Source organism: Eubalaena glacialis, chromosome 14 (assembly GCF_028564815.1).
Source record: "Eubalaena glacialis isolate mEubGla1 chromosome 14, mEubGla1.1.hap2.+ XY, whole genome shotgun sequence".
Lineage (NCBI taxonomy): Eukaryota > Metazoa > Chordata > Mammalia > Artiodactyla > Balaenidae > Eubalaena > Eubalaena glacialis.
The window spans coordinates 61,468,976-61,495,670 of record NC_083729.1 but is presented as its reverse complement, the minus strand read 5'-3'; the positions used below and the strand labels follow the sequence as shown (position 1 = coordinate 61,495,670).

Sequence of the window (26,695 nt, the reverse complement as noted above, 5' to 3'; positions counted from 1 at the left end):
TGCAAAATAAAAAGTTAAATAAAAGTGTCTTCTTTGAGCAAGAAAAAATTTTTTAAAAGTGCTTCAAATTGGGGTGTTTGTAATGGGTGGGTCCTCTAAAGCATTGTGCAGTCTTGCCTGGGTTTACCTGTGATGCCCTCTCTCCAGCTCTCTGGATCCTGGTCTCACCTTTCATTGGTCACCCTCTCCAAGGCCTTGACATCCCCCCTGTCAAGTACACGTTTGAAAGAGAAGCTTGCAAAGGGCAATGCTTACCAACGAAAGCATCGATGGTGGTACCATGGGATGTGTAACGCCCGGGTGGGAGCTCTAACTGGCAGTGGGCGTCAGGTGGGTACCCCGATCCCCCAGTTGCGAACGTGGCCCCAGCTTCCGCCTCTCCCATCAGAGGTCCCCCTGACTGTAGCCCGTTTTCCTTCCCAGTGAGGAGAGGGAGAGGGGATGGAGGGGCAGTGGCAGTGCTGTGGGGACTCCGTTTCCCTTCTTGTCATTGTTTTCCTTTTATTTCAGTTAGAGGCACACGCACACACACTGCACTCACACACACAAGCTGCGGTACCAACGTCATCCACTGGAGAGTCTCTGAGCTGCAGGGTGGGCGGGGCAGGGTGTCTGGCCGCCCCTTCTCGTCTCTGGGCCCAGGAGGCAGGGGTGGTGCTGTGCTTGGGGACTCAGTGTCGCACGGGGGGTGAAGACTTAAGCGCTGGCTTTCTTGCCGCCGCCGGGGCTGCCTACTCTCCCGTCCAGCCGGCTGTAGGGCTCGAAGGCCGAGGAGCCCAGTTCGTAGCCGGCAGGCAGGTCCGGGAGCGGGGCGGTGCAGAAGCAGAGGGCTGGCGGAGGGGGCGGCAGCGGGGGCGACGCTGAGGCTGAGGTCAGCTGGGTGAGGTGCGGGGACGAGTTCCTGGGGTCACCCAAGGAGGCGCCCCTGTGGCTGGCAGGCAGGCGCGGCGGGCCGGGGGTCAGCGTCAGAAGGCTGGGGGCGCTGGGCGGGGACAGCAGCCGGCCCTGCTCCAGCAGCCGCAGGATGTCGGGGGTGGCGAAGGCCTTGGAGGCCGAGGAGGACGCCCGCTTCTCCAGGTCTCTGCTCTGGTCTTTCTTCTGCTTGGTGCGGCGGTTCTGGAACCAGACCTTCACCTTGGGGTGGAGCAAGGGGCGGGGTGTCAGCGAAGGAGAGGGGACAGGCAGAGCAAAGTGTCGGTAGGGGGGGCAAGGAAAGGAAGGGGCAGGGGAGTGGGAAGGGGGGAGCAGGGGTGCAGTGAGAGAGGAAAGAAGAGCAATCAGACTGTCATCAAGATCTTCCCACAATCAGGCTGACTGGGGGAACTGATAAGAGACACTGGCCCCCCAAATCATGGGCACCCCTCCACTGCTACGCTGACCCTAGGATGGAGGGGTGGATTGGCAGCTGGAGGGTGGAGGTGGGAGGGCACAGATGAGTTCCCCTCTTGGCCCACACTCCTTCCACTCTTAGCCACCCCCCTCCTCCTGTCTCGGGCCCCCATGCTGCCTCTGAAGGGAGCTCCTTAGCCCATCTGGCCATCCCCCTGTTTGAAACTCTCAGCAGTTCCCTCCCACCCCATCACCTATAAGGGCTTCTCAACATGATACCAAGTGTAAGAAGATGTGTCAGGATGGTGAGGGACACTTCCAACGGCCACACACCCAAAGCTGGGGACATCCTAAATGGAGCCACCAGCCAAAGGGCAGAGACCTTTTTCAAGGCCTTTGAGAGGAGGAGAACTTGCCCTCTGCCAGCACCCGGCACCCGGCACCCAGCACTCCAACCCCGTCCTAGTCTGTAGAAGGAAAGGAAGGCTGGGGGTCAGGGAGGAGCTCAGTGGTCAGTTCTGTGGGCCCCCTGACAGTGATGGGATTTTCTCCCCTCTCTGGGAAGGACAGGGTGCTCCCCCCAGGAGGCAGGTTGGGGGTCCTGAATCACTTGCAGGGCCTGCAAATGCCTGAGAGAAGGAGAGACTGACAGTTGCTCCCCAGCTGGAAAACCTGTCAATCACTGCAGCACCTAGACCCGTGTCCCCAGGAGCACAGAGGCTGGCCCTGCTTCTGGCCCGGAGGTTACCGGCAGCTGGCCCCCCCCCCCTCCCCCCCCCCCCCCCCCCCCCCCCCCCCCCCCCCCTCCCCCCCCCCCCCCCCCCCCCCCCCCCCCCCCCCCCCCCCCCCCCCCCCCCCCCCCCCCCCCCCCCCCCCCCCCCCCCCCCCCCCCCCCCCCCCCCCCCCCCCCCCCCCCCCCCCCCCCCCCCCCCCCCCCGGAGGTTACCGGCAGCTGGCTGGGTAGTCTGTGCCAGCGGGACGAGGAGGGACCACGGAGTGGAGGGCCCAGAAAGAAAAGCATGGGGAGACCCGCTGTTTCCCTCCAAGCTTGGAGGATGTAAGGGAAGCTGCAACTCATGTGGCCCCGGGTGAAGGAGAGGTGGGGAGGAGGAGCATGGGCGGAGGCTGGCCTGGGCAGGACGAAGGCAGAGCTAAGGCTGCCTGGGGCCATGCCTACCATGCCACCTGTGGGAGCAACTGGCCCTCTAGCAAAGGCCTCCAGCCATGAGGCTCCTCAGGCCAGAAGGTGCCACTCTCCTTGCCCTCCTACCCTGGGGGAGGTTGCTGGGGGGCGAGGGTGGGCAGGGGGCTCAGACAGAGCACACTCCCTTCTAGCGGCTGTGATGGGAGGGGCTCTTCCCCTGCAGGTCCCTCCAGCAGTGAGTCAGGCCTGTTCTGAGTGGGCGAAGGGGGAGGGAAGAAAAGATTTGAAACAGATGTGAGTTGGGTGTTTTCAATGGGATTGGATTGAGTTTCAATAACTGAAAGTGACCAGGGAGTTATGGGATCTACTTGAGGTTGACTGCTGCATTCACTCACTCACTCCTCATTCAGCAGATAGGTATTGAGTGCCCACTCTGTGCCAGGCGCTGTTCTAGGGGGGCGGAATCAGCAGTGCACAAAGCAGAGCAAATCCTTGCCGCGTGGAGTGGACGGGGAGGCGGGAGATAGAAGATAAACAACCAATAAAAACAAACAGGCGTGGCTGTCGGGTGGCAATAAGTGCTTTGAGCAGTGTCTCTCAAATTATTCGTGGTGAGGAACCACTTTTTATTTAAGTTTCCAATCTGTCGTGGACCGATACTTTTGTAAAATACAATTAAAATGAGTTACTAGAAAAATTGCTATGTGTATTTCTAAACACTTATTCTCCATTTCTGTACTTAACTTGGCATGCACAGATAACAGTTTGTGGGCTGGCACTTTGGGGGCACAATAAGGAGGGGAGAGGCGGGGAGGTGACTATCTTATCAGTGGGGTGGCAAACACAGCACCTCTGAAGAAGTGACATTTGAAGGTGATATCGGTAAGGGATGGTCGAGGAAGATTCAACCAAGTCTGGCTGAAGGAAATGACTATTAGTCACTCTGGAATTTGATTGCTCCAGGAAGTGGTTCCACCAGATCCGTGGGGACCGTGGCTCTGCGTGTCACTGCAATCCTTTCCCCTGCTGGGAAGCCTCCTGGGTTCTCGGCCAGGCTAGCGCCTACCTCGGGCCAGACACCACCCCCAAGAACCCCTGAGTCTCAGCTTCTCATCTCTATAATGAGGATAAAAATACCTGGGCTGGACTTCCCTGGTGGCGCAGTGGTTAAGAATCCGCCTGCCAATGCAGGGGACACGGGTTCGAGCCCTGGTCTGGGAAGATCCCACATGCCGCGGAGGAACTAAGCCTGTGTGCCACAACTACTGAGCCTGTGCTCTATAGCCTGCGAGCCACAAATACTGAGCCCATGTGCCACAACTACTGAAGCCCGTGCGCTTAGAGCCCGTGCTCTGCAACAAGAGAAGCCACCGCAATGAGAAGCCTGCGCACCGCAACGAAGAGTAGCCCCTGTGCAGCAATGAAGACCCAACGCAGCCAAAACCAAACCAAAACAAAACAGAAAACCTGGGCTGTGGCAGGGATCAAATAGGAAATCCCTGTAGAGGGCTTAGCCTGGCCCACACTCAGTGTGAGGTATTGTTTATTGCTCACTTTCTCTGTTCCTACCTCTGAACTAGAGGGAGGGGACAGACTCAGAAGTCATGGTTCCTTGCCTCAGGAAACTGAGGTTGTAGTGGAGAGTGGCACTGACCGCTCCCAGCAAACGGAGGGCAAGTAGGTACAAAGCGAGTGGCAGTAACAGGGGTGCCACCAATGATGAGGGAAGATTTCACCGGTGATCTCCTACCCATGCAGTCCTGCTGCAGCTCTGGGTGTAACAGAGAGGGGAGGGCATGCCTAGAACAGCACCTGGTACATAGCAGGCATTCAATAATATATTCACCCCAAAGTGTGGGTGAATATACTGAGAATTCCACAAAATTCTAGCCATATAAACTTGGGCAAGTTAATTTGCCTCTCTGAGGCTCAGCTTTCTGAAATGGGGATAATATTACCCATAAAGTCATCTTTTTTTTTTTTTTTAATTTTTTGGCCATGCCACACGGCATGTGGGATCTTAGTTCCCTGCACCCCCTGCGTTGGAAGCGCGGAGTCTTAATCACTGGACCACCAGGGAAGTCCTGAAATTCATCTCTTTATAAACATTAGAAGAGCTAATGAATGTGCCTGCTTTACATTTTGAGCATGTTATTTAATTTCTGCGTGCCTCAGTTTCCTTCTCTTTAACGTAAAAATAATAAAGAGCCATCATTCTGGTGTACTGAAAAAATACACCTGGTCTTTGTACCTGGTTCTCGGCCCAGAGCTTTTTGTCATCCATAACCAGCTCCTTCTAAGCACACCTGAGTTTATGCTAATGAGGTGACTCAGGGTGGACCCCTAGTTTCAGAATGGGGGTTGGTCGCAGAAAGACCAGACCTGTGATTAGAGGGTTGGAACTTTCAGCCCCACCCCTCCAGGGAGCGGAGGGGGCTGGAGACCGGGTTATAAAGTCTCTTGAACAATGAGGTTCGCTCCATGAACTCTCCCCACTATACCTGGCTCTATGCATCTCTTCCATCTGCCTATTTCTGAGTTGTATTCTTTATAATAAATCCGTAAAAGTAAATACAGTGTAAAGTGTTTTCCTGAGTTCTGTGAGTCATTCTAGGAAATTATCAAGCCTAAGGAGGGGGGTGTGGGAACCCCCCCCATTTATAGCTGGTCAGAAGTATGGGTGGTCCTGGGACTTGCTACTGGCATCTGATGTGGGACTGTCCCATGAGGCTGAGCCCTTAACCTGTAGCGTCTGTGTTAACTCCAGGAGTTAGGGTCAGAACTGAATGGAGTTGCATTGCTGGAAACCCAGCTGGTATTGGAGAATTGGTTGCTGTTGGTGTGGGAAAGCACCACATATTTAATGTGAGAAGTGGTGTCAGAAGAAAAACTGCACACCTATCCCACGAGGCTGTGGTGAAGACTAAACCAGTTAGAACACATCTAGCCCTTAGAACAGTGCTGGGTGCACAGAAGCTCTCAGTAAGTGTTAGTTACACTGTAAATTATCTGCAAAACCCCAGGACTGGGGAAAGAAGAAGGAGGGTGGTAAGCAATAACCAGTTAGTCGAGGATTCACTGAGGGCCCACTGTGTGCCCAGCTGTGTGCTGGGCTCCCCAGGGAGGCCTGAAGAGCAGATGTGGCTTTCAAATACATTCTTGCTTTTGGGAAGTGCATACTGGTTGGTGCCCGCCATATCACACACACACACACGCACACACACACACACACACGCACACACACCACACTTTACAGGTCAAGCCATGTGGAATAGGTCTTGCAGCAAAGTCAAGAAGCCTTAGGGAAGGCTTCCTGGGGGAGGAGGGGCTTGGCCTTGACCTTCAAGGGCAGATAAATGTAGCCTGTACTGCAGGCAGGGCAGGGGAAGGATGACCACTGAGAAGGAGCTTCTGTTCTGGGCATCTGAGGTGCCCTTGGAAAGAAAGTTTCAGGGGAGACTTTGGGGATAAAGCTAGGCAAGGCAGAGGGAAATTAGGGCAAAGAGGAGGGGTGACTCTGTGCCTAGACCTCAGGGTCTGAGGGGGTCTCCCTGACTCCCCACCCGGAGCTCTGGCCCCGCCTGGCCACTGCAGGCCCCCTGAACACAGCCTGGTTTCCAGCCCCAGTGACTCAGCTGGACCGAGGGCCCAGCTGCCCCAGGCCATCTGCCGGGTTGTTTGGGGCTCTACAGGGGCAGCTGGAGGAAAGCAGTTCAGGCGGAGATGCCCCGGCCTGCAGGATAGCAGCTGCTCCCAGCAGCCCATGATCCTGACCTCATTGCCGTGGGATGGCGGTACCAAGGCCAGGGCCAGGGCGGCAGCGGGCGGTGCTCGGAGAGCCTCACAGATCCTCTGGCAGCTTTCCCCAGACTGTCTGCTTCCTTCTCCTCTCCTTCCTCTCCCTTCCCTTCATGTGTCCTGGTTTGGCCCTTTCCATACATTTATTGACTGACCTCCCTCGGCCATTTACCTGTAGCTGGACTTAGAGTGTCTAAGTCTTTTTTGACAAGCTCCAGGGTGGTTACCCAGTTTACAGGCAGCATAAAGAGGCCGGACTGCTTGTCTAAATCCTACTTCTGGAACTTAGTCGTTGTATGACCTTGGGCATAACCTCTCCTGATCTGTAAAATGGGATAATATTGGTAGCTACATCATAGGGTTGTTGGGAGGGATTAGTAAACTAACAACTAACTTAGAACAGTGCCTTAGCACAGTAAGTACTGGGGAAGTATTTTTGGGTTGGCCAAAAATTTCGTTCAGGTTTTTCCCTAAGATGTTATGGAAAAACCTGAACGAACTTATTGGCCAGCCCAATATTATTATTATTGCTATTACTATTATTATTATTTAGCTCTATTACCAGCTTGAAATACCTCCATTCACACAGAGTAGGTGCTCAGTGCTATGTGCTAAGCCCTTCCTGGGTAAAGGGGGCATTCAGACCCCTGAGGTTCAGAGGCACACTGGGATGAAGGGAGGATGGGAAAAGGCCCAGAATGGGGAAATGAGAGGTCCCCAACCCAATTTTGTAATGCCTCATCTCGCCGCTGAATCTTTGCTCCCAGCAAGCCCACCCCTCACCATGCCTTCCTGCAGGCTCCCTCCTGCACCAACAAACACCCCCCTGCAACTTGAATGACCCTTCCTCCTATTCCCATACTCCACCGGAAGTAGCACCTGATACATCCAGAAGCCCCCCCACCGACTCCCTCACCCCCACCCTGTTGGCATATACCAACTTTCTCTTGTCAGCACTATATTTATTTGCTCTGGTTTATCTGTACATGTCTGAACTCCAAAGCTGGGTCTCCGAGCAGCAGCCCACAGGCCTCACACCCCAAGGACTTTCCAGGTTGCCAGGGCAGGGATGGAGTGGCCTGGCCCTGCCCTTTTACCTGGGTCTCCGAGAGGTTCAGCTGACGGGCCAGCTCAGTGCGCTCACGGCCCACCACATACTGGCAGCGCTGGAACTCCATCTCCAGGTGGTACAGCTGCTCAGCTGTGAAGGATGTGCGGCTCCGCTTGGGCCGGTCCAGGTCCAGGCCCTTTGGCAGGACAATTTCCCGGATGGTTCCTTTGGCGTCTGCAGGGGTCATGAAAAGAGGCAAGTTAGTTCACTAGTTAAGGATTTAAGCCACCAATGAGCATCTTAATGAGAGGCAGCATGATCTGATGGGGAGCTCCTCATGTCTGGGCCTGGCTGTGTGACCTCTGACGAGTTGCTTACCCTCTCTGGGCCTTACCTCCTTAATCACCCAATGCAGTATGTTGTATCTAATGTATGTATGCGAATGGGCCTCAGCACAAATGTCAGGTCTACCATCATAGCCTGGTCAGAAAGGACTCAGTCTGACCCAGTCAGGATTCTCTTCCCTCAGCAGAATAAGAAACAAATGGAAAGAGAAATACCAAGTCCTCAAGTGCAGAGGAAAAGATGGGTTAGAATTGGATATGATCAATCAGGTAAGGTTTACCGGAGGAAATGGCCAGAGTCAGGTCTTAAGCCCTATGTGTGTGTGTGTGTGTGTGTGTGTTTATGTGTGTGTCTAGTGTGTATGGGTACAGTCTCTGTCCACAGACCCTCCTGGGGTCCATGAAGAGGCTTGCTGGTGTGGGGTAGAGCTGGGATCCCCAGGAGGAGCCCGAGGACCATTGCCACTGTATCAAGCTTCTGGGGTGCCTTTGAGAGGGGGAACTTCTGCCACTCCTCGTGTGCCTAGTCCTGAACAGCAGGGCCACCCTCCTGGGCCCTGGTCCGATGCCCTCCATGCATGGGGTCTCTAATATTTTGGAGCCTACTTAAGAAAGGTTGAAAAATCTGTAGCCCACATTCACCGGATAGTCCCACTGAAAGAACTCAGCAAAAGCAAAATTTCTTGGGGTGGGGGGTTTTATATATATATATATATACACATCAGCTTTAAGTATAGGGGCAAAGATGATCCACGTTTGAACCACATACACTGATGGCTTGAAATCTAGTTATTAGAAAAGTTTTATTTCAAAAATTAAAGTGTGGAAATATGCAGCATCATATTCTGTAGGATTTACCAAACCTCTCCCAACACGTGCTGTTAATAATGATAAAGCTAAACTAAGAGTAATTTGCTGTTACATAGGAAGGTTAGTGTCACTGGGAAACTTACCAACTCAAGGCAGCCCTTGTTACCAAGCACAGGTAACAAAGCAAACCTCCAAGCTTGCAGGAACTCCACCCATCTCCAGGGGGCATGCACAGTCGAAGTTTGCAATGTGGTCAGAAGCGTTAGTGGCTGTGGCCGCTCGTAATAATAGCTGACATCTCTGCAATGCTTGCTCTGGGCCAGGCACCGTTTTAAGTACTTAAACCCTCCCCATGTCTCAGTGAAGTTGGAAATGTTATTATCCCCACTTTACAGATGGGGAAATGGAGGAACAAATTTTAAGTCACTTACCCAAGTTCATACTGACAGTGTTTAATAAGGTCTAGAAACACCCTCATTTTACTTGATGAATACCCTCTTTTAGTAATCCTTAGTGATTCAATTGATAGGGTATAGTGAAGAAAACTTTGGTCATGGGTAGAAAATGGAATCTTCTGAACGGGTTCATCATTGCCCTGGAAGATGCAGGAAAGGAATTGCATTTGGGATGTGCTGTTTGTTAAGAGGCTCCTTCTGAGCCACAGGACTGTAGAGCCTACTTTTAGAATCCCGACTCTAGAGGGTGAACCTGAGACCTCTCCCTCCAAGTCCCTCAGTGTATTTTATGAGACCGGTTCTTCCTGCCTCCTGCTAGGGCCAGTTAATGTTCACTCCTCCAGGGTGCACTTCAGCTCTTCATGGGCTCCTAGCTCGAAGGTCCTGCCCCCGATCTCAGAGGTTCGAGCACCTTCGTGTTCTCAGTCAACCCTCGGGGAGAAGGTGAGCCTGGGTGGGTGACAGAGTCATGGTCCAGAGGCTGTCCTCCCCCACCACTGGGCTAGTCTTGCCAGGGTGCTGGGCAGGGCACAGCACACGGATGGGAGCCCTGCTCTTGGAGGCTTGGTAGAACCATAGACCTTTGGGGACAACTCAAGCTTCCCCCCACCCCGATACTTTCTACATTTTAAAATAGTGGCGTAATATTTGTGACCCCATTGTGACTGGGTCCCCTTTGCACAGGTTCTACTGTCTATAATTGTGAAACCAGTCTCAGAACTTTCCTCACAACACTCAAGTGAGCCCATCTCCAAAGGCACTGATTTTATTAAAAGTGTCTTGGGGGGGTGTGAACAGGAGACAGGGTGAGGGGTGTCAAACGTGGTGCTGGAAGCTTCATATCCTCTTCTGGGTAAGCCTCCTGGAGCCCACCTGAAGCTCTGAGCCTGTGCTCCTGACCACTGAGGTCAAACCATATAGGCCCCCCCACCTTTCCTCTTTGTAGAGGAGCTAAGAGGAGCATTCCTGCCTCGGGGAGCAGCCAAGGGCAGCCCTCCTCCTCAGGGCCAGGAGAGGCAGGAGCATGGAACAAAGGCACCTCAGACTTGTCCCCAGATACCCAAACAGGCCCTACAAATCAGCACATGAAAAGATGTTCAACATCACTAGCCATTAGGAGAAAACAAATGAAAACCAGGAGAAATACGTATCAGAGTAGCAAAAGTTAAAAGACTGAGGGACTTCCCTGATGGCGCAGTGGTTAAGAATCTGCCTGCCAATGCAGGGGACAGGGGTTCGAGCCCTGGTCTGGGAAAACCCCACATGCCGCGGAGCAACTAAGCCCGTGAGCCACAACCACTGAAGCCTGTGTGCCACAACTACTGAAGCCCACGCGCCTAGAGCCCGTGCTCTGCAACAAGAGAAGCCACTGCAATGAGAAGCCCACACACTGCAATGAAGAGTAGCCCCCGCTCGCCACAACGGGAGAAAGCCTGCATGCAGCAACGAAGACCCAACGCAGCAAAAAAAAAAAAAAAAAAAAAAAGTCAAGTTTTATGTTACATGAATTGCATCTCAATTAAAAAAAAAAGGGTGCCGAAAGGCTGGTGAGGATGCCAAGAAACTAGATTTCTCATTCATTGCTGGTGGGAATGTAAAATGGTGCAGCCACTCTGGAAACTGACCTGGCAGTTAAACCTATATTAACCACCCCGTGACCTCATTCCTGGGCATTTATCCCAGAGAAACGAAATATTAGGTTCACATCAAAACCTACACGGAGATGTTCATAGTAGCGTTATTTGTGGTAGCTCCCAAATGGAAACAATCCAGATGTCCCTCAACAGGTGAATGGATAAACAAACCGTGGTACAACAATGACTATTGATAGACACAACAAATTGGATACATCTCCAGGGAAATTATACTGAAATAAAACCAAGGCAGTCCTTCAGATTATGTACTGTATGATTCCATTTATATTACATTATCAAAATGACAAAGTTACAGAGGTGGAGAACAGATCTGTGCTTGCCAGGGGTTAGGGAAGGGAGGCTGTGACTATATAGGGGTTTCTTGGTGGTAACAGAACAGTTCTGTATTTTGACTGGGGTGGTGGTTATATGGATCTATAACTGTGATAAAATGTCATAGTACTATATACAAAGAAAAAAGTGCATGCAAAAAATGGGTGACATCTGAGGAAGGTCAGTGGTCTAGTTAATTACATTGTACTAATGTCAATTTCCAGATTTTGATCATTATTATAGTTATATAGGATGTCACCATTGTGAGAAGCTAGGTTGTAGATACATGGGATTTCCCTACCATTTTTGCAACTTCTTGTGATTCTCCAGCTATTTCAAAATAAAACATTAACAACAACAACAACAACAAAACATGCCATGGAGCTAGAATGATGTTTTGTCACAGAAACTGACAAATCCATTAGTGGAAAGAATACAATAGTGTTTCCCCAAATGCCTTTGCATTTCACTTGTGGTTTGTAAGATGATTTAAAATGTACATAAATAAACCTTTGTCATTTCAAAAGATATGCACTTATTTTAGGGTTTACTAGAAAAAATTTAAATCTATGATTTTATATGCTTAGCATGAAGCTAAAGTAGGTATTTCATTTTAAAATATATTATGCTAAAATATTAAGTAAATAAATGAAACATGGATATAATAGAAATGGTAAAGTTGGTATTCAAATAACTGAATATTGGGAAACAAAATGGAATAAGGAGTACAAAATAGAGCCATGTACATATAGTGACAGAGTTTATGATAAAGGGAACATTCTATATGGGGATGGGTTGGTCTAGTCTATCAGTGGAGTTAAGTAGATTGATGACCATAAATTATCCGTTTGGAATAAAATCAAGTTAAATTCACATCTCACGCCATAAAGAACAATGTTTCAAATGGATTAGAGAGCAAATCATAGACTATAATATGATAAAGGGATTAAAAGAAAATATAGGAGGCTATTTTTAGAATCCTAAGCTTGGGAAGAGCTTTCCAAGCAAAATGCAAACCTGGACTGTAAAGGAAAAATAAAGGATGTATTTGACTACATTAAAGCTAAAAACTTTTGTATGGCAAAGGCTCCAAAACAAGATAAAATATAAAAGAGAGAATTGAAGAAAATCTTTTTTTAAAAGGCAAAGAAATAATATCCAGAATATATAAAATGCAATTATGAATACACAATTTTTTAAAAAAGGGCAAAAGTCTAACAGAAAAAATGGTCAAGTAATTTATGTGAGCCATTCACAGAAAAGATATCCAAATGGCCAATAAATATATGAAAAGATGAGCACAGCTTCACAGTAATCAGGGTAATGCAAGTTCAAGCAACAATGGATAATCATTTATCTCCCTTAAGATTGGAAAGAAATTAGCAGATGATTAATAAAGCAATGATGCACTGTTGGGGAATCCACACTCCCATTCACTGCTGGTAGAACTATAAATTGTCACAACGTTTAAGGCTGCATTTGTCAAGTTTAAAGATGCACACAACTACTGCCCCAGCAGTTTTATTTTAGTAGGTATTTATCCAGAAAAGTACAGGCTCATGTGCTCCAAGGTATATATAAGGATGTTTGCTGCAGCATTGTTCAAAATGTTGAAAATTCGAAAGCATCCTGAGTGTTCCCTGTAAGGGAAATGGCTGAACAAACTATGGTACATACCATTCATATTTTATAAAATACCATGTAGCAATTTAAAAGAATGAGGCAATATCTATATGAACTGACATTAAGTGAAAGAAAGTAAGTAGTACTACCCCATTTATGTAAATAAAACAACTGTGTCTATTCAACCATTCAACATAAATTTAATAAGCGCCTACTATGTGCCAAATAGTATTCTCAGGTCTGAGGATATAGAAATGAGCAAAATTGACAAGGTCCCTGTTCCCATAGACCTTGTGTTAGGGAGAAAGACAGATAATAAATTTAAAAACTAATATGAAAGGTACTGATAAATGCTGTGAAGAAAATAAAACAAGATAAGGGGATATTACTGACCCTCTCCAAATAGCTAACATACAAGAGTCATAGTGTGTGGGACTTCCCTGGTGGCGCAGTGGTTAAGAATCTACCTGCCAATGCAGGGGACGTGGGTTCAATCCCTGGTCGGGGAAGATCCCAAATGCCGCGGAGCAACTAAGCCCGGGCGCCACAACTACTGAGCTTGCGCTCTAGAGCCTGCAAGCCACAACTACTGAGCCTGCGCGCTGCAACTACCGAAGCCCGTGTGCCTAGAGCCTGAGCACCGCAACGAAGAGTAGCCCCCACTCACCACAACTAGAGAAAGCCCGAGCGCAGCAACGAAGACTCGAGGCAGCCAAAAAAAAAGTCATAGTGTGTGTTTTTGTATTTGCTATTTTAGCCAGGAGTGGCAGAGAAGGCCACTCATCAAAGTCAAGTTAACGTACAAGCCATGAATGCTGTTCGCCAGTGTTTCCAACTCCTTCCAGGCACATGGTAGGGTTGCACTAATTTTCTGCCCTTTGCAATCAGATGTGGCCATATGATTTGTTTTAGTCAAGAGGAAAGGATGCGGGCACTTTCAGGAGAACACGTCAAAAGCTGGTTCGTGATTTGCCACACCGCCTTCCCCCTACTATGATGGTCATAGAGGCAGGAGCCAAGCTGGAGCGTGGGTTTCTGAGTACCAAGACCAGCCCCTGACCACTTGTGATGGACTTATCAAGTGAGTTAGAAATATACTTGTGTTTTGTTAAACCTCTGAAGTTTTGGGTTGTCTCTGCAGCAAAATCTAGCCCATCCTACTGACAGAGCCCCTTTCCCGGAATTGTTCCTTTTCTAGGTGGGGTTGCGGGGGAAGCACCGGGAAGGAGGGGCAGCTTAACTGCAGAGCCTCTTTGTGGGTAGGGTTTTGTTAGGGTGAAATGCATGAGTCTAACTGGAATGAAGGCTGAGTTTTGCTGTCCTTCAGATCTCCTCAAAGAGGGGTGAGCCCTAGGGGTACAGGGGAGAGTGAGTTCCATCCAAAGAACCTTTGCCATGGGAGAGGTGACGACCCCTGCTTGATAACAGATAGCTAATGCTCTTGACCTCCAGGACCAAAAATTACCCTCTCCACCTACCTCTCCCAATAAACCCCCTCAAAGTCCTACCCGACTTCATCCAGGTAGCACCCAGGTAGTTCCTTTACATGATAAACTGTTAACATGCTGATTTTTTTTTTTTTTTTTTTTTTTGGCTGCATTGGGTCTTTGTTGATGTGCACGGGCTTTCTCTATTTGCAAGGAGCGGGGCTACTCTTTGTTGAGGTGAGCGGGCTTCTCATTGCAGTGGCTTCTCTTGTTGCGGAGCACGGGCTCTAGGTGCATGGGTTCCAGTAGTTGTGCACATGGGCTCAGTAGTTGTGGCTCACGGGCTCTAGAGCGCAGGCTCAGTAGTTGTGGTGCACGGGCTCTAGAGCGCAGGCTCAGTAGTTGTGGCGCACAGGCTTAGTTGCTCCGTGGCATGCGGGACCTTCCCAGACCAGGGATCGAACCCGTGTCCCCAGCATTGGCAGGCGGATTCTTAACCACTGTGCCACCAGGGAAGTCCTGTGCTGATTTTTAAAGGTGACAAGGTCCTTCCTGCCTTAACAAATATAATGTGATCACTATAAAAATTCCTTATAAAAAATTCATTCTCAAGTTTATTGGGACAATTTAAAATGGAAGAATAGTTGAGCAAAAATGTAAAGAATGAGGAGACAATACTTGTATTATCATTACAGCAAATATATTACATATCTACAGCAACTAAAATGGTATGATGATGACACAAGAGTTATGAAGCAAATCCATGCCTATATGAGGAATTGGTATATTATAAAGATATTTCAAATTAGTTGGAGGAAAGACAAGATTATTAAAGACCTGGTTTTTGGACAATTAGCTCATTATCTGGAATAAAGTAATTTATCTCACACTGCATGCAAAAATATACACAAGATGGATTAAAACTTTAGATGTAAAAAACAAAGCTCTAAAAATGGAATAAAAACTCTGAAGAATTTAAAAAAATAAATGGCAGATTTGAGTACCTAGAAATCAAATCTTCTGCAGGATGAGAGACAGTTAAAAGACAAGTGACAGATTGGGAGAAAATGTTAATAATACATGCGTAACAGTCTTAATGTCCAGTACACACACAGCCTCTATAGTCTAATAAATAAAGTCAAGCAGTCCAGTGGGAAACTTAACAAATTAAATGAAAGAGTTATTCAGAGGAGAAGAAATACTAATGGCTAAAATATATGAAAAAATACTCAAGCTCAGAGGGACTTAGAGAAAATGAAAGTTAGAACAGCAATGAGATAATTGTTTTTTCAGTTATCATATTTTATCTATCAGGCTGGGAAAGTTGTGCTGGCAAAGGTGAGGGAAAATAGGTTTTCTCAAGCTCTATTGGTGAGAATACAAATTAATACAAAATAAGCTTTTCTTGGAGGGTAATTTCACAATGCCTAGCTAAATTAAAAAATGCATAGTTCCTTTGCTTCAGAAATTTTATAGAGGTTTCTACCCCAGAGAAATATTGGTATACTTTCATAAAGATAGACTCACTGTTTGTAGCAGTTTGTAAGAGGAAAAAAAAAAAAAAGGAAAAAGCTGAATGTTTATCAACAGGAATACTGTTGATGAAGTCACAGTTATAGTCATGACTTTGGCTGTTATGTAGACATTAACAAGAATGAGGTACATCTTCATATACTGACCTGAACGGACAACAATTAAATCCTGCTACGTGAAAACAAGTACATGTGTACAAACCCAGTTTTATAAAGAACAAAAGGTAAAACTAAACTTTGTGTGTGTGCGTGCTTGTACCTACATAGAATTAAGTCTGGCAGGTTGAACACCTCTCTTTTCTGTTTGCTCTGTGGAGTGGGAGCTGGTCAGGGAGAGAAGATTTCTCCCATCTTACTTTATGCACTTCTTTATTATTTGGTTTGTTGCAAAGACTATCACAGTCTGTGAACAGACTATTTTAGCAGTGTGCAAAAATATCCCACTTTTGTAATATATAACTTACATATTTATGTTTTTCAATTACTAGGGAAAGTTTGAGAGGTTACGTCTTGGGAGTGGAAGTGTATCATGTGAGGGAAATGAAAAATTTTCAACTTTCACATGATTTCAGCATGGATTGGTTTTGTAATTAAAAGGAGATTTCACACAATATTGAGCAGAGTTCCCTGTGCTATACAGTAGGTCCTTGTTGGTTATCCATTTTAAATACAGCAGCGTGTACATGTCAATCCCAAACTCCCTAATATCTGCTCAATATTATGTAACAACCTAAAGGGGAAAATAATTTGAAGAAGAATAGATACATGTATGTGTATAACTGAATCACTTTGCTGAACACCTGAAACTAACACATTGTTAATCAACTATACTCCAATATAAAATAAAAAATTTAAAAAATGGATATTTTATACTTCAAAAATGAAGAGACATTAGAAAGAAAAATAAAAGATAAATTATAAACTCAAAAAATTGTAATGCATACTGAATTTTTTGTAACAAAATTTGAGTATTGTATTATAAATATATATAACATATACATTATATATAATATATATAATATTGTTACCTTTTGTTGGAGAAGAACTTTCTAGTTGAGAACTAAAATGTAGAAGCCCAAAAGGAAATGACCATTAGATGTGATTAAAGTTTAAATTTGAGTTCAGAAAACCCCCCAACTCACAGCAAAGTCAAAAAAAAAAAAAAAAAAGAAAAAGATCTGGGGATGTTTGCAACACGTCACAGAAAAAGGGATCATTTCCCTTCTATAAAATATTTTAAAATATGTATATGTTTGTATGTTTACATATGTTACATATATATGTTTACATAAGTATATTTATCTAACATATATTGATATATAAATATGTATAAATAATGTTTACTACTATAAGAAAACAATGAGCAAACCAATAGAGAAATGGCTAAGTATATGAATGAAAAATTCACAGAAGAGGAAATAAAAATGAAAAATAAGTATATGAAAATATGTTTAACCTCACTAGTAATTAAAAACGTGAAATAAAATAAGATTTTTTTTTCACTTGAAAAGATTTTACTCTAAAAGATTGAGTATATCCTGGGTTGGGAGGATGTGGAGAAATGGCACATTTCTACACAATTTTTGGGAGTATAAATTTGTACATTTTTGGCATTTAGAAATAACAATCACAGTTTTAAGCATATATACTTTTATTTTAAAATTTCACTTCTAGGACTTTATCCTGTAATTATATGCATACCAGACATATGTGAAATGATGTTTATTATTTTAAAATTTTTATCATGAGAAATTGCAAACATACAAAATAAGAGAGAATAGTATAATGAATTCTGATATACCTATCCCTCAACTTCAACAATTATAAACTCAGGAACAATCCTATTTCTTCTATATCCCTGTAATTTTAAACAAATCCCAGACATCATGTCATTTCATCCAGAAACATTTTTATACGTATCTCTAAAGACTCATTTAAAAAAACAATCACAATTCTATTGTCACAATTGGAAACATTAACAACCATTCCTTAATATAATAAAATGTCTCACCTGTTTACATATTTTTCACATTGTCTCATAAATGAGACTTTTAAAAAAATCTGTTCAAATTAGGATACAAAGATGTTCACTGAAGCATCGTTTGTAAGTGTGAAAAAATAGAACCAACGTAAATATCCATCAACAAGGGACTGGTTAAATAAAAGTTTATTATATCTGCATAATGTAGTACTATGCAGCTGTTAAAAATAATGAGGCAGTTCTAGATAGAAAGATATTTATTAAATGAATGTTTATTAAATGAAGAAAAGCAGTTTGCCAAAACTCTCACTTTTGTAATATATAATTTACATATTTATGTTTTCCAATTACTAGGGAAAGTTTCGGAGATTGCATATTGGGAGTAGAAGTGTATTATGTGGAAGAAATGAAGAACTTTCCATTTTTACATGATACAGCAAAACAGCACAGATTGGTTTTGTAATTAGAAAGATATTTTGTATTTCAGAAAACAAAAGACATCAGAAACAAAATTAGAGAACAATTTATAAACTAAAAAAAAATTGCAACATATATTGAAAGCAATGAGCTACTGTCCATAATACGTAATTTCTACATATCAGTAAGGGAAGGAATATTTGAAAATTAAAATGGTCAAATGAAGTGAATTAATAGATAGCAGAAGAAATACAACTGGCCAATAAAAATGAAAAAATGCTCAACTTCACTAATAATCAAAGAAATAAAAATTAAAATGTCAGTGAGGTACTTCTTAGCAAAGGTATGTAAGATATACAATGTCCAATATGGGGAAAGGGCAAAAGGCGGGGGTATAAATTGCTAAACATTTTTTTCCCCTGGAAGAACAATTTAACATCTATCGAGATATAAAGTGTGAACTGTGATAGCAAGATTTGGGGATACAAGCACTTTCAGGCATTGCTGGGCAGTGGGTGGGTACCATCTTATGGAGGGCTCCTGGGCACTGTCTTTCAAATTACAAATACAGATACACTTTGACCCAGTAACCTACTTTCAGGAACTTCTCTGACAGATATACCCACACATGTGGAAATGACCAAGGAACAAGTTTACTTATTGCAGCATTGTACATAATAACAGAAGATAAGAAAAAAGCTAAATGTCTGCCATTAGGGCACGGGTTATATAATATACATTATGGTCCATCCAGTCTCTATAAATGGAATACTATGCATCTGTAAAAAAACTAACAAGAAGTTCTTAACATCCCAAGATACACTGGTAAGTGAAAATAACAAGGTGCAGAAAAATATATAGAGATGTCACCATATTAGTAAAAAACAAAAGGAAATAAAAGCAATATAGCTGCACTGACTTGCATAAGCATAGAAATTATTCCGAAGAACATTTTGGAAAGCAGTAGATAATGGCTGCCTTTGAGCCGGGTGGGAACTGAAGGATGGGGGGCACGGATGCGAGAGAGATTTTTCACTGTGTGCTTAAAACAACTTTTTGATGTTTGAATCAAATGAAATAATTACTATTTTAAAATTAAAGGAAACACATTTAAAAATTTTTTAGTGTGTGTAAACCTTTTGAGGCAGCAATTCCACTGCTAGGAATTTATCCTTTGGAAACACTCAAGGGCGCAAAGACCCGGGCATTGGGAGCTCATTTTGCAATCTCCCAGACCTTCCCTAGTAATTGAAAAACATAAATATGTAAGTTATATATTACAAAAGTAAGATTTTTTGTAAACTACTTTTTTTATTTGATAAAATTTATTTAATAAACATCTTTGTACCTAGAAGTGCTCTAACCACTGCAAGTACTGCATTAAGCAGCTATAATAAAATTTAATTTAACCAGTCCCTTGTTGATGGATATTTAGGTTGGTTCTACTTTTTCACAATTACAAACAATGTTTCACTGTACCAGGGAAAAATAACAGGAATATCCTCCCAGAGGATAGGAGAATCCGGCATTCCCCCACCAGAGGAGTACTGTACAGTCACGGAACTGTGTGAAATGGTTGGGCCAAAGAGATGACCCCTGCGGACTGAATTTTTTTTAAATGGTAAGTCGCAAGACAGCTTATGTAATATGATTCCGCTTTCGCTATTGTCTGTATAGGAGAGCGAGGAAATCTCCTGAAACACACCTGAAACTGGGAATGCTGGCTTCTACCACTTCGGTTTGTTTGTTTGTTTTTACCTTGAGCACGTATTACTTTTTGAATTTAATTTCTCTATCTTCCTGTCTACATTGTGAGCGTGGCCTTAACATTCCTCCGGGGGGGGTGGTCCTCCGCCCGCCGCGCCCTGGCTCCCCGAAGCTCCGCCGTGGGCGGCGGGACAAGCAAAACACAGAACAAACCGTGACTGTAAATACCCGGTTATTTCCAGCTCCAACAGAGGACTGGAGATGTGTGAATTGGGCGGGGAGGAGGAGCGCGGATTTATCTAGTTATTTACCTGGTTGACTTTGCGGGTGGAACCTCACCCTAAGCAGCTGCAGAGAGCCGGGAGACTCACTACCGCCCTTTCGGCCCTGTGCTTCCCTCGGCCTCCTGCTCCTCTGGGGTGCCTCCCCGGCCTTGGGGATCCAAGGAACCAGTAAAAGAAACCATATTTGAGCTTTTTCAGGTTTTGTATTTCAGTGGTTCCCAAGTTGAGGACTGCACGATATTCCAGAAATATGGCGTCGTCAACTTTATATTTTAACAATTATTCTGTGCTCTGGCATCATCACCATTTCATGTAAGGAACGACTCTGTAACGTCAAAAAATAAGGAGGTCACTTCACAACAGATGTTCTTCCCAGGGAGGGGCGTTGCGGCCTCCTACCTAGTGAAACACGAGATGTGGATGGTTTCGCCTCCTCTCATTCTTTCGGCAAATATTTACTGAGTGCCTACTGTATGCGTACGGAACGCGTCTGGGGAGATCGCGTGGGTTTGGCGAGTGCGGTGACTGCCTCCTACGTGGTCCCCGCGGGGCATCAAGGGAACCGGGCTCCGGCGCCCGCTTCCCTTGAGTTTAGCGCCGACATCGCTGCCTCGCCACCCGGGCCGCGCCGCCGGGGCGGGTCAGGACCCCGGCAAGTCCCCGCTTGCGAGGCAGTCTCTCGGTTGGTAAGCTGAGCACCAGCAGCCCCACCGGGTCGGTCTGGCACGTAGTAGGTAGGTACTCATTAATGTTTGTGGAATGAATCAACTAGCAAGCGAGGGGCAAGATCATGGGAGAACGTGGGAGAGTTGGTTCGGGGGATTTTACTGGGCCTGGGGGGAGGGGTGGCAAGCAGCATCCCACGGTCGCCCCCACCCCCCGGCCGCGCTCGCAGCCCTGGCTTTTCCGGGTCCGCCAAATCCTAGGCTTTGTAGGCCAGATTCGGTCCTGGCACTGCCACCTCTTTCCGTAGTGTCCACTGCCACCCCGGCACCCTAGCCGAGACCCTCCAACCTCCCTCCTGGATGGGCGCGGGGTGGGGGGCAAACCAAGCGCACTGACCACCCCTGGTCCTGGGGATCCCTGGGCAGGCCTACTCTGCCTCGGCGTCCTCTATCATGGATGTTCAAACTGGGGTACGCAACTCCGCGGATGCACTGAGAGCAATCCGCTACCCGCTTTCCGAGGAGAGTCAGGCCAATCTTTAGTTTATATAAAGCAAACGGGAAATAAAAGGCAAAATTCACATGCTTTTCCCTATACCGCCCCCGCCGGCCCCACGCCCATTTAAAATACAAATCAAAGAAACTGCGAACTGAGAGGAAGCTTGGGTTGTTTACTACGGCCCCAGACTTGAGTCCGGCGTAATTGAGGAAAGAGCGTAGGGCCAACAGGAGCCTTAGAAGCCCTCTGTCGCCACAGCGGGTGCACAGTGTGCGGAGACCCAATCTGTTTGGTGTCACCGTACAAAGGCCCAGGGACACACGCTGCTGCAGTCCGTTCCCTCCCCTCCAGTTCCTAGTACCCACATGCAGTCCCAGCCTCCCTGCCCGGCTGGGTCACCTGTGGGCCACCTGGAAGCTCAGACCTTTCAGGTGTGCGCGCTCCAGCGGGATGCGGCAGCGGGTCCCCTGGCACCCGAGTTCAAGAGACCACCCAGGGCAGCAGCAAGAGCTGAGAACACAAGGAGCCGCCAAACGCCCTGCACAGTTCCCTGAAAATGAAACGGTGCACGCAAGACACACCAACAAGACTATGTATGCATTTGGCTGCAGGTCTGCTTCTGCTTGTGTGTGTTGGGTGTGGGGTGGGGGCATGGATATAAAGGAGAAAAATAAAGAGCAAAAATGAAAGGGCCCAGCACAGACCCGCCCGAGAATGTGGTCCTTCTGCCAAAAACAAAGCATAAACATAAAACAAAAACAATCCCAGGAAAATATAAAAGAAACCTAATACCCCCCACAAGCCCCAAAACTAAAACTGAAACCAAAAACCCCAAAGTGCAATCCCCTGCATGAATCATTTAAATCTTTCAACCACTGCCTGGCGGGCTGGTCCTGGGTTATCTCCTCTCTTAGCAGACTTATACCGAGGCTATAGTCCCAAGGTCCGGTGTCTGGAGGGCCCAGGCGCTGGGACTTGCAATCCAGTGTTCCTTCCAATACAACACTCTGCCTCACCGACTCCACTGCCAAAACACCCCATCAGGAAGATGGCAGGTGTGCCCTTGTGGAGCTGCCACAACCTGCGGGGGGAGGACTGCTAGGTCTGGGCAGAGTCCTCTTAGGTCCAGGGGCTGCTGTAAATCCAAGTAGAAAGGGAGTGACGCTGGTCAATGCTGAGCCCAGACCTGGCTGCAGAAGGGAGTTGTCTGTTCCCATGGGTCGCTACTAGCTCAAGCCCCGGAAGGCTTGGCCCCTTGCCCAGCGTCCTCAGACATGTCTGCAGCATCCATCCAGCGCCCTGCCTGGTGTACACCATTGTGCTGTCTGTGTTTCAACCAATGTACTTCTGCAGTGCGGGTCCAGCACTGCACTCAGATTCTCAGGGGGCTGCACCCCACTAAATTCAATGACCCCCTGCCCCAAACCCACAGAGGGAATTGTTCAGCCACAGCCAGAGGCCCTGGCCTTCCTGTGTCCTCCCACATCCCCAGCCACTGGTCACATACATCAGGCTCCCAGATGAAAGCATTTTCGCTAGTGGGTGTTGGTGCTACGGGGTGAGGGGGGTAGCCATTCACTCAGCCAAAGGATTCCACAGTTTTCCTTTCCCCCTGCTCTCAGACAGAGGGATGCTGAGCCAGGCCCGGAGTGCCGCAGGCCTCAAGGTGCGGGAGCGCCCGGCCGGCAGCCTCTAAATCCTGCTCTACTCAGGCCAAAGTGGCAGCACAGAGTTGGTGAGGCCCGATTGGGGTTTTGAGACTGGCAGGTCAGAGGGACGCTTTGGGTGAGCTGGGACCAGCGCTAGACATTGTTCATAACATCTGCTGGGTGGGGTGACACTGGCAGACAGCCATTCCCGGCTCTATCCAGAGGGGTTGTTGAATTGACTCTGGATTAATTTGAGAATCATGTAGGTGCATCTGAGTGTGCGTAGACTGTGAGGTTTGGGAGTTTTGGGGTGAGAGTTGTGCCACCTCTTCTGATTGCAGGGATCCCGGCTCCACCGAAAAAGCCATAGCACCCAAGGCTGCAGCTAACTTAGACCCATGGCTCTCCCTCCATCTGCTTCCTGCCCACGGCTTGTCCTTTCCAAACATAAAACAAAAGGATCTCCCACCCCTTCCCCTCATCAGTCAACGGGCTGTGCAAGCAGAGGTGTGGGGCAGCCTAGGCGGCTTTAAAGTCCCTGTGGAAGCCTAGCTGTGTCCCTGGTGCGGTGTGTGGGGTGCCTGTTGTGTGTACATCCGTCATCCCAGTGGCCTTGTTTGTGCCCATGTATGGCACGAAGCAGCCTCCATTTTGAGGCAGGGGATGCAGCAAGGTCGGCCTCCCTGGCTCCCTGACCCACATTTTGCAGAGGCAGGGAAACTTGAGTGATTGGTTGAGCGAGGGTTCCTCAAAGCGGATTGGGGAAGCCCGCACTGTGTGGTCTGCAAGGTGGCACTGGGCCTCCTTTCATCAGCCGGTCCTTGACCCCTTGGCCGTTCACCTCCCAACACTTAACACAGCCTCTGGGCCCAGGGGGTGCAGTTGGGGAGGCCTCTGAGGAAGGAGGCCCACTGCCTGAAGCAGTTTGAGTCTCCTCAGAGTTCTCTCCCCTTTCATTCAATGGAATATTTATGGAGATCCTGTTGGTTGTTTGCAGTTTTATAGACACCATCTCTGACCCTTAGCATAGCCCTTCAACGGAAGCACTATGCTTTCTTTGTACAGATGAGGAAACTGGGGCACGGAGAGGCAAAGAAACTAGTTCAAGTTCAAAGGGCTGTAGTAAGGCCTGTATTCCAAACCAACTTCACTTAATTCCAGCACCAGGCTTTCCTCTTCTTCCCCTGCACCTTGGGACTCCCCCAGCAGATCTGCTATCCTGGGGTAGAGCCCTCAAGGGAGCAAGTGCTGAGTGGAAAAGAGACAGAAAGAAAGACCCAGAGAGAGTGGGGCTCTTTCCCAGAATCTTCACCCCACCAGCAACCTGACAGCTGAGATGCTAACCGCCCACCTTCCCCCTTTTTATGGTTTCCTCCAAGGGTACTTTGGGAGGATGTGTCCTTGGAGGTCAAGGGTAAAATGTACTCTTCGCTTAGAGCATACTAGAGGGACATTCAGCCAGGGGCCAAGACGCTGCAGACTTCCCTTCACCAGTGCAGGGCCTTTCATCTGTCAGAGCCTCTGCCCTGGGCCCAGTGGGGCCAGAGTGACACAGGTGACCCTGGCTAGGAGGGATTAGCAGTAAATGATGTCCCTGGTATCTCAGGCCTGTAATAATCTCCTTGTCATTAAATGGAAAGGACAGAGGGATTTATGAGGGCCCTGTTTACCTTTTATTTCTTTTAGGTGTGTAAATACCTCCTCTGTGCTCTATTTCCTTTATACTGTATTAGTGTAATGGCACTGCTGTATTTCCTACACACATTTGTAAAAGTACACCTGACAATGTACACAAGCTGCCCCACATACAGTGGGGGGTCCATCTCTTCCTGGCTGTGGATTGCTCCTAGAGTGGGTGGTCTCTTGGAGGGTAATTTTTTACTCCTACCTTTTGTGAGTCTACACCTGGGAGTTATTTGACTGACATCTATACACAAAATCTATTCCATCTACATGTGGAGTTAGTAGAGCAGAAGGGGTGGTAGGTAGACACAGAACTCACAATTGTCCAGGCAGAAGGAAATGACTACCCATAGATGGATTGTGAGGTGGTGAGTGTCCTGCAGGAACTTGAGGTCCTAAATTTGGGAGTGTGGGCTTAGGGGGCTGATTTCTCTGTTTCTGGAAGCCCTGCAGATTTCCTTAATGGAACTCCAAGCTGGCTGCTAACGCCTTGTACCCAGGACATCCCACAGTCTATGGAATGAGATCTAATTTAATCCCAGGTGCCCAACAGGTTCACATACCGGTTGGAATCCCTGTTGGGTGGGGACCACCTCCCCATGCCCTGTCCTTTGACCCAAGCCTGACCCAGAACAGCGCTGGGTGACCATACCTGGCCTGGAGTTTCCTGTGTTTTCTGAAGACCAGGGTCCCTGAGTCTGTGTCCAAGATGGTCATCAGTCAACTTCACATTGGGCCGCCTCCATGCTCTACCTTAGCCCCTTTTCCCAGAGTCACCCAAACCCAGCGGCTGTGCCCGACCAGGCCAAGGTGTCCCAGTCTGTGTGTGGGTAGCTCACACACAGCCCAGCCCAGATCAGACAAACTCGGAGTCCTGGCGCTGGAGCGAGCTCGAGCCAGTGTCAGTCAGGCTGGTTTCACTTCCCTAGGCGGTGGCCGAGGAAATCAGCTCTGGCTGATTTCTTTCTAGGCCCTTAGGCTTGCAGGAGAGGTGCTCAAAAAGAAGGGGCGAAAAAGGCAGCGGGAGGAAGCCGGGAGCGAGTTGGAGGAGGAGGCCGGGGCAGCCGTTACTCTCGAGGGGCCTCTTCTAGGCGCTGGGTCTCCCGGTCCTGGGACTCCGGGATGATGGGGGAAACAGACCTCAGGCTCCGACCACGGCCTAGGGACGGGCTGAAGGCAAGACTCCGAGATTCCCTTTCTTCTCCCATCTCGCTAGGCCAGGCCCGGGTCCGGCGAAAGGCGAGCCTAGAGCTTCGCGTGAGGCTGGCTTTGGGGGCCGGGGTAGCCTCAGCCTCGCGGCGAGGAAGCCAGGCACAGCTGGGCACTCGGACGCTTGCAGGAAGGGAATGCGAGCTCGGCGGAGAGAAATGGCCAGGAAAGAAGAGAGGAGGGCGAAGGGTGAGGGAGAATGGGAGAGACGCAAAAGGCTCGGCCGGGAGAAGGCCGCGCCGAGAGCCGGCTGGGCCCAGGCGCCGCGAGGAAGTGGGAACCGAGAAAGCGAAGCCCAGGCGGGCGAGCGGGGCGAAGCTCAGGCGGGCGAGCGCGGCGCACGCCGCCCTCCGCGTCCCGGTACCCTCTCCCGGGAGCAGCCCGGTGCGTCTGCGTGGCTGGGAACGGGAAACAGGGTTGGGCAGGGGGCGGGGGAGCGCCCCGGCTGCTGAGCGGAGCCTGGCCTCTTCCTCCTACGGCTCCGGACGCTGGTGCCTCCTCGTCCTAACCCCGCGGAGCGCTCGTGACGCTTTTCTCCGCACCCGCCGCGAGGGCCGCGGGGCGGGGACTCGGCTCTCCGCATCCCGCACTCGCAACTCCGCCCCCGCCACAGTAACCCGCCCGCATGGACCTGGGAAGCTGAGAATCGTAAGGCAGTGAAATGGGGATTTCTTCGGTACCGGGCGCCGCTTTGTCCCCTGCACTCAGCTCAATGTCCAGCACACAATAGACGCTCAAAACAATGTTTGCTGAATGAATGACTGAATGATGACTGAATGAATGAATATATGAATCGGGAGGTGGAGGTTGCAGGAAGGTCGGAGGCGGCAGTAGGGGATGGGAGGGGCGTCCGGTGGGCCAGGGCTTCGAGCTGTCCTCTTACCTCGCACCAGGATGCGGCGGCAGTGGTCTGCCTCTCCGAGCCCCGGCTGCCCGTCGCTGTCGGCGCCGCTCTCCCTGGAGCCCGCGGGGCTGGAGACGGAGGTCCCGGCAGTCTCCTTTGGGCTGCGGCCGCCGGCATCAGCACTCGAGTCCTCCGCTCCGCCGCGGTCCCCGCCGCGCCCGCTCCGCGACTCCGGGCGTGAGGTGCCGCGGTCGCACTCGGCGCCCCCATCGCCCAT

The 26,695-nt window shown here is 48.3% G+C and overlaps 1 protein-coding gene across 1 annotated transcript; it reads right to left on the bottom strand.

The window, feature by feature from the left end:
- Positions 1 to 696: 696 nt before the first annotated feature.
- VAX2 (ventral anterior homeobox 2) lies at positions 697 to 26,695 on the bottom strand. The gene is made up of 3 exons (XM_061168562.1): positions 26,458 to 26,695; positions 7,369 to 7,556; positions 697 to 1,134 (listed from the first exon to the last, which is right to left on the bottom strand). The coding sequence occupies exons 1-3, from the start codon at positions 26,693 to 26,695 to the stop codon at positions 697 to 699; spliced, it is 864 nt and encodes a 287-aa protein (XP_061024545.1).

What these genes read in the sequence shown, in the direction of transcription:
- VAX2 (XM_061168562.1), bottom strand. Translation starts at nt 26,695, where the DNA reads ATGGGCGATGGGGGCGCCGAGTGCGACCGCGGCACCTCACGCCCGGAG. An exon ending in CCGCCGCATCCTGGTGCGAG is followed by an intron (nt 7,557 to 26,457) that starts GTAAGAGGACAG and finishes TGACCCCTGCAG; the next exon opens with ACGCCAAAGGAACCATCCGG. An exon ending in TGAACCTCTCGGAGACCCAG is followed by an intron (nt 1,135 to 7,368) that starts GTAAAAGGGCAG and finishes CTCCACCCCAAG; the next exon opens with GTGAAGGTCTGGTTCCAGAA.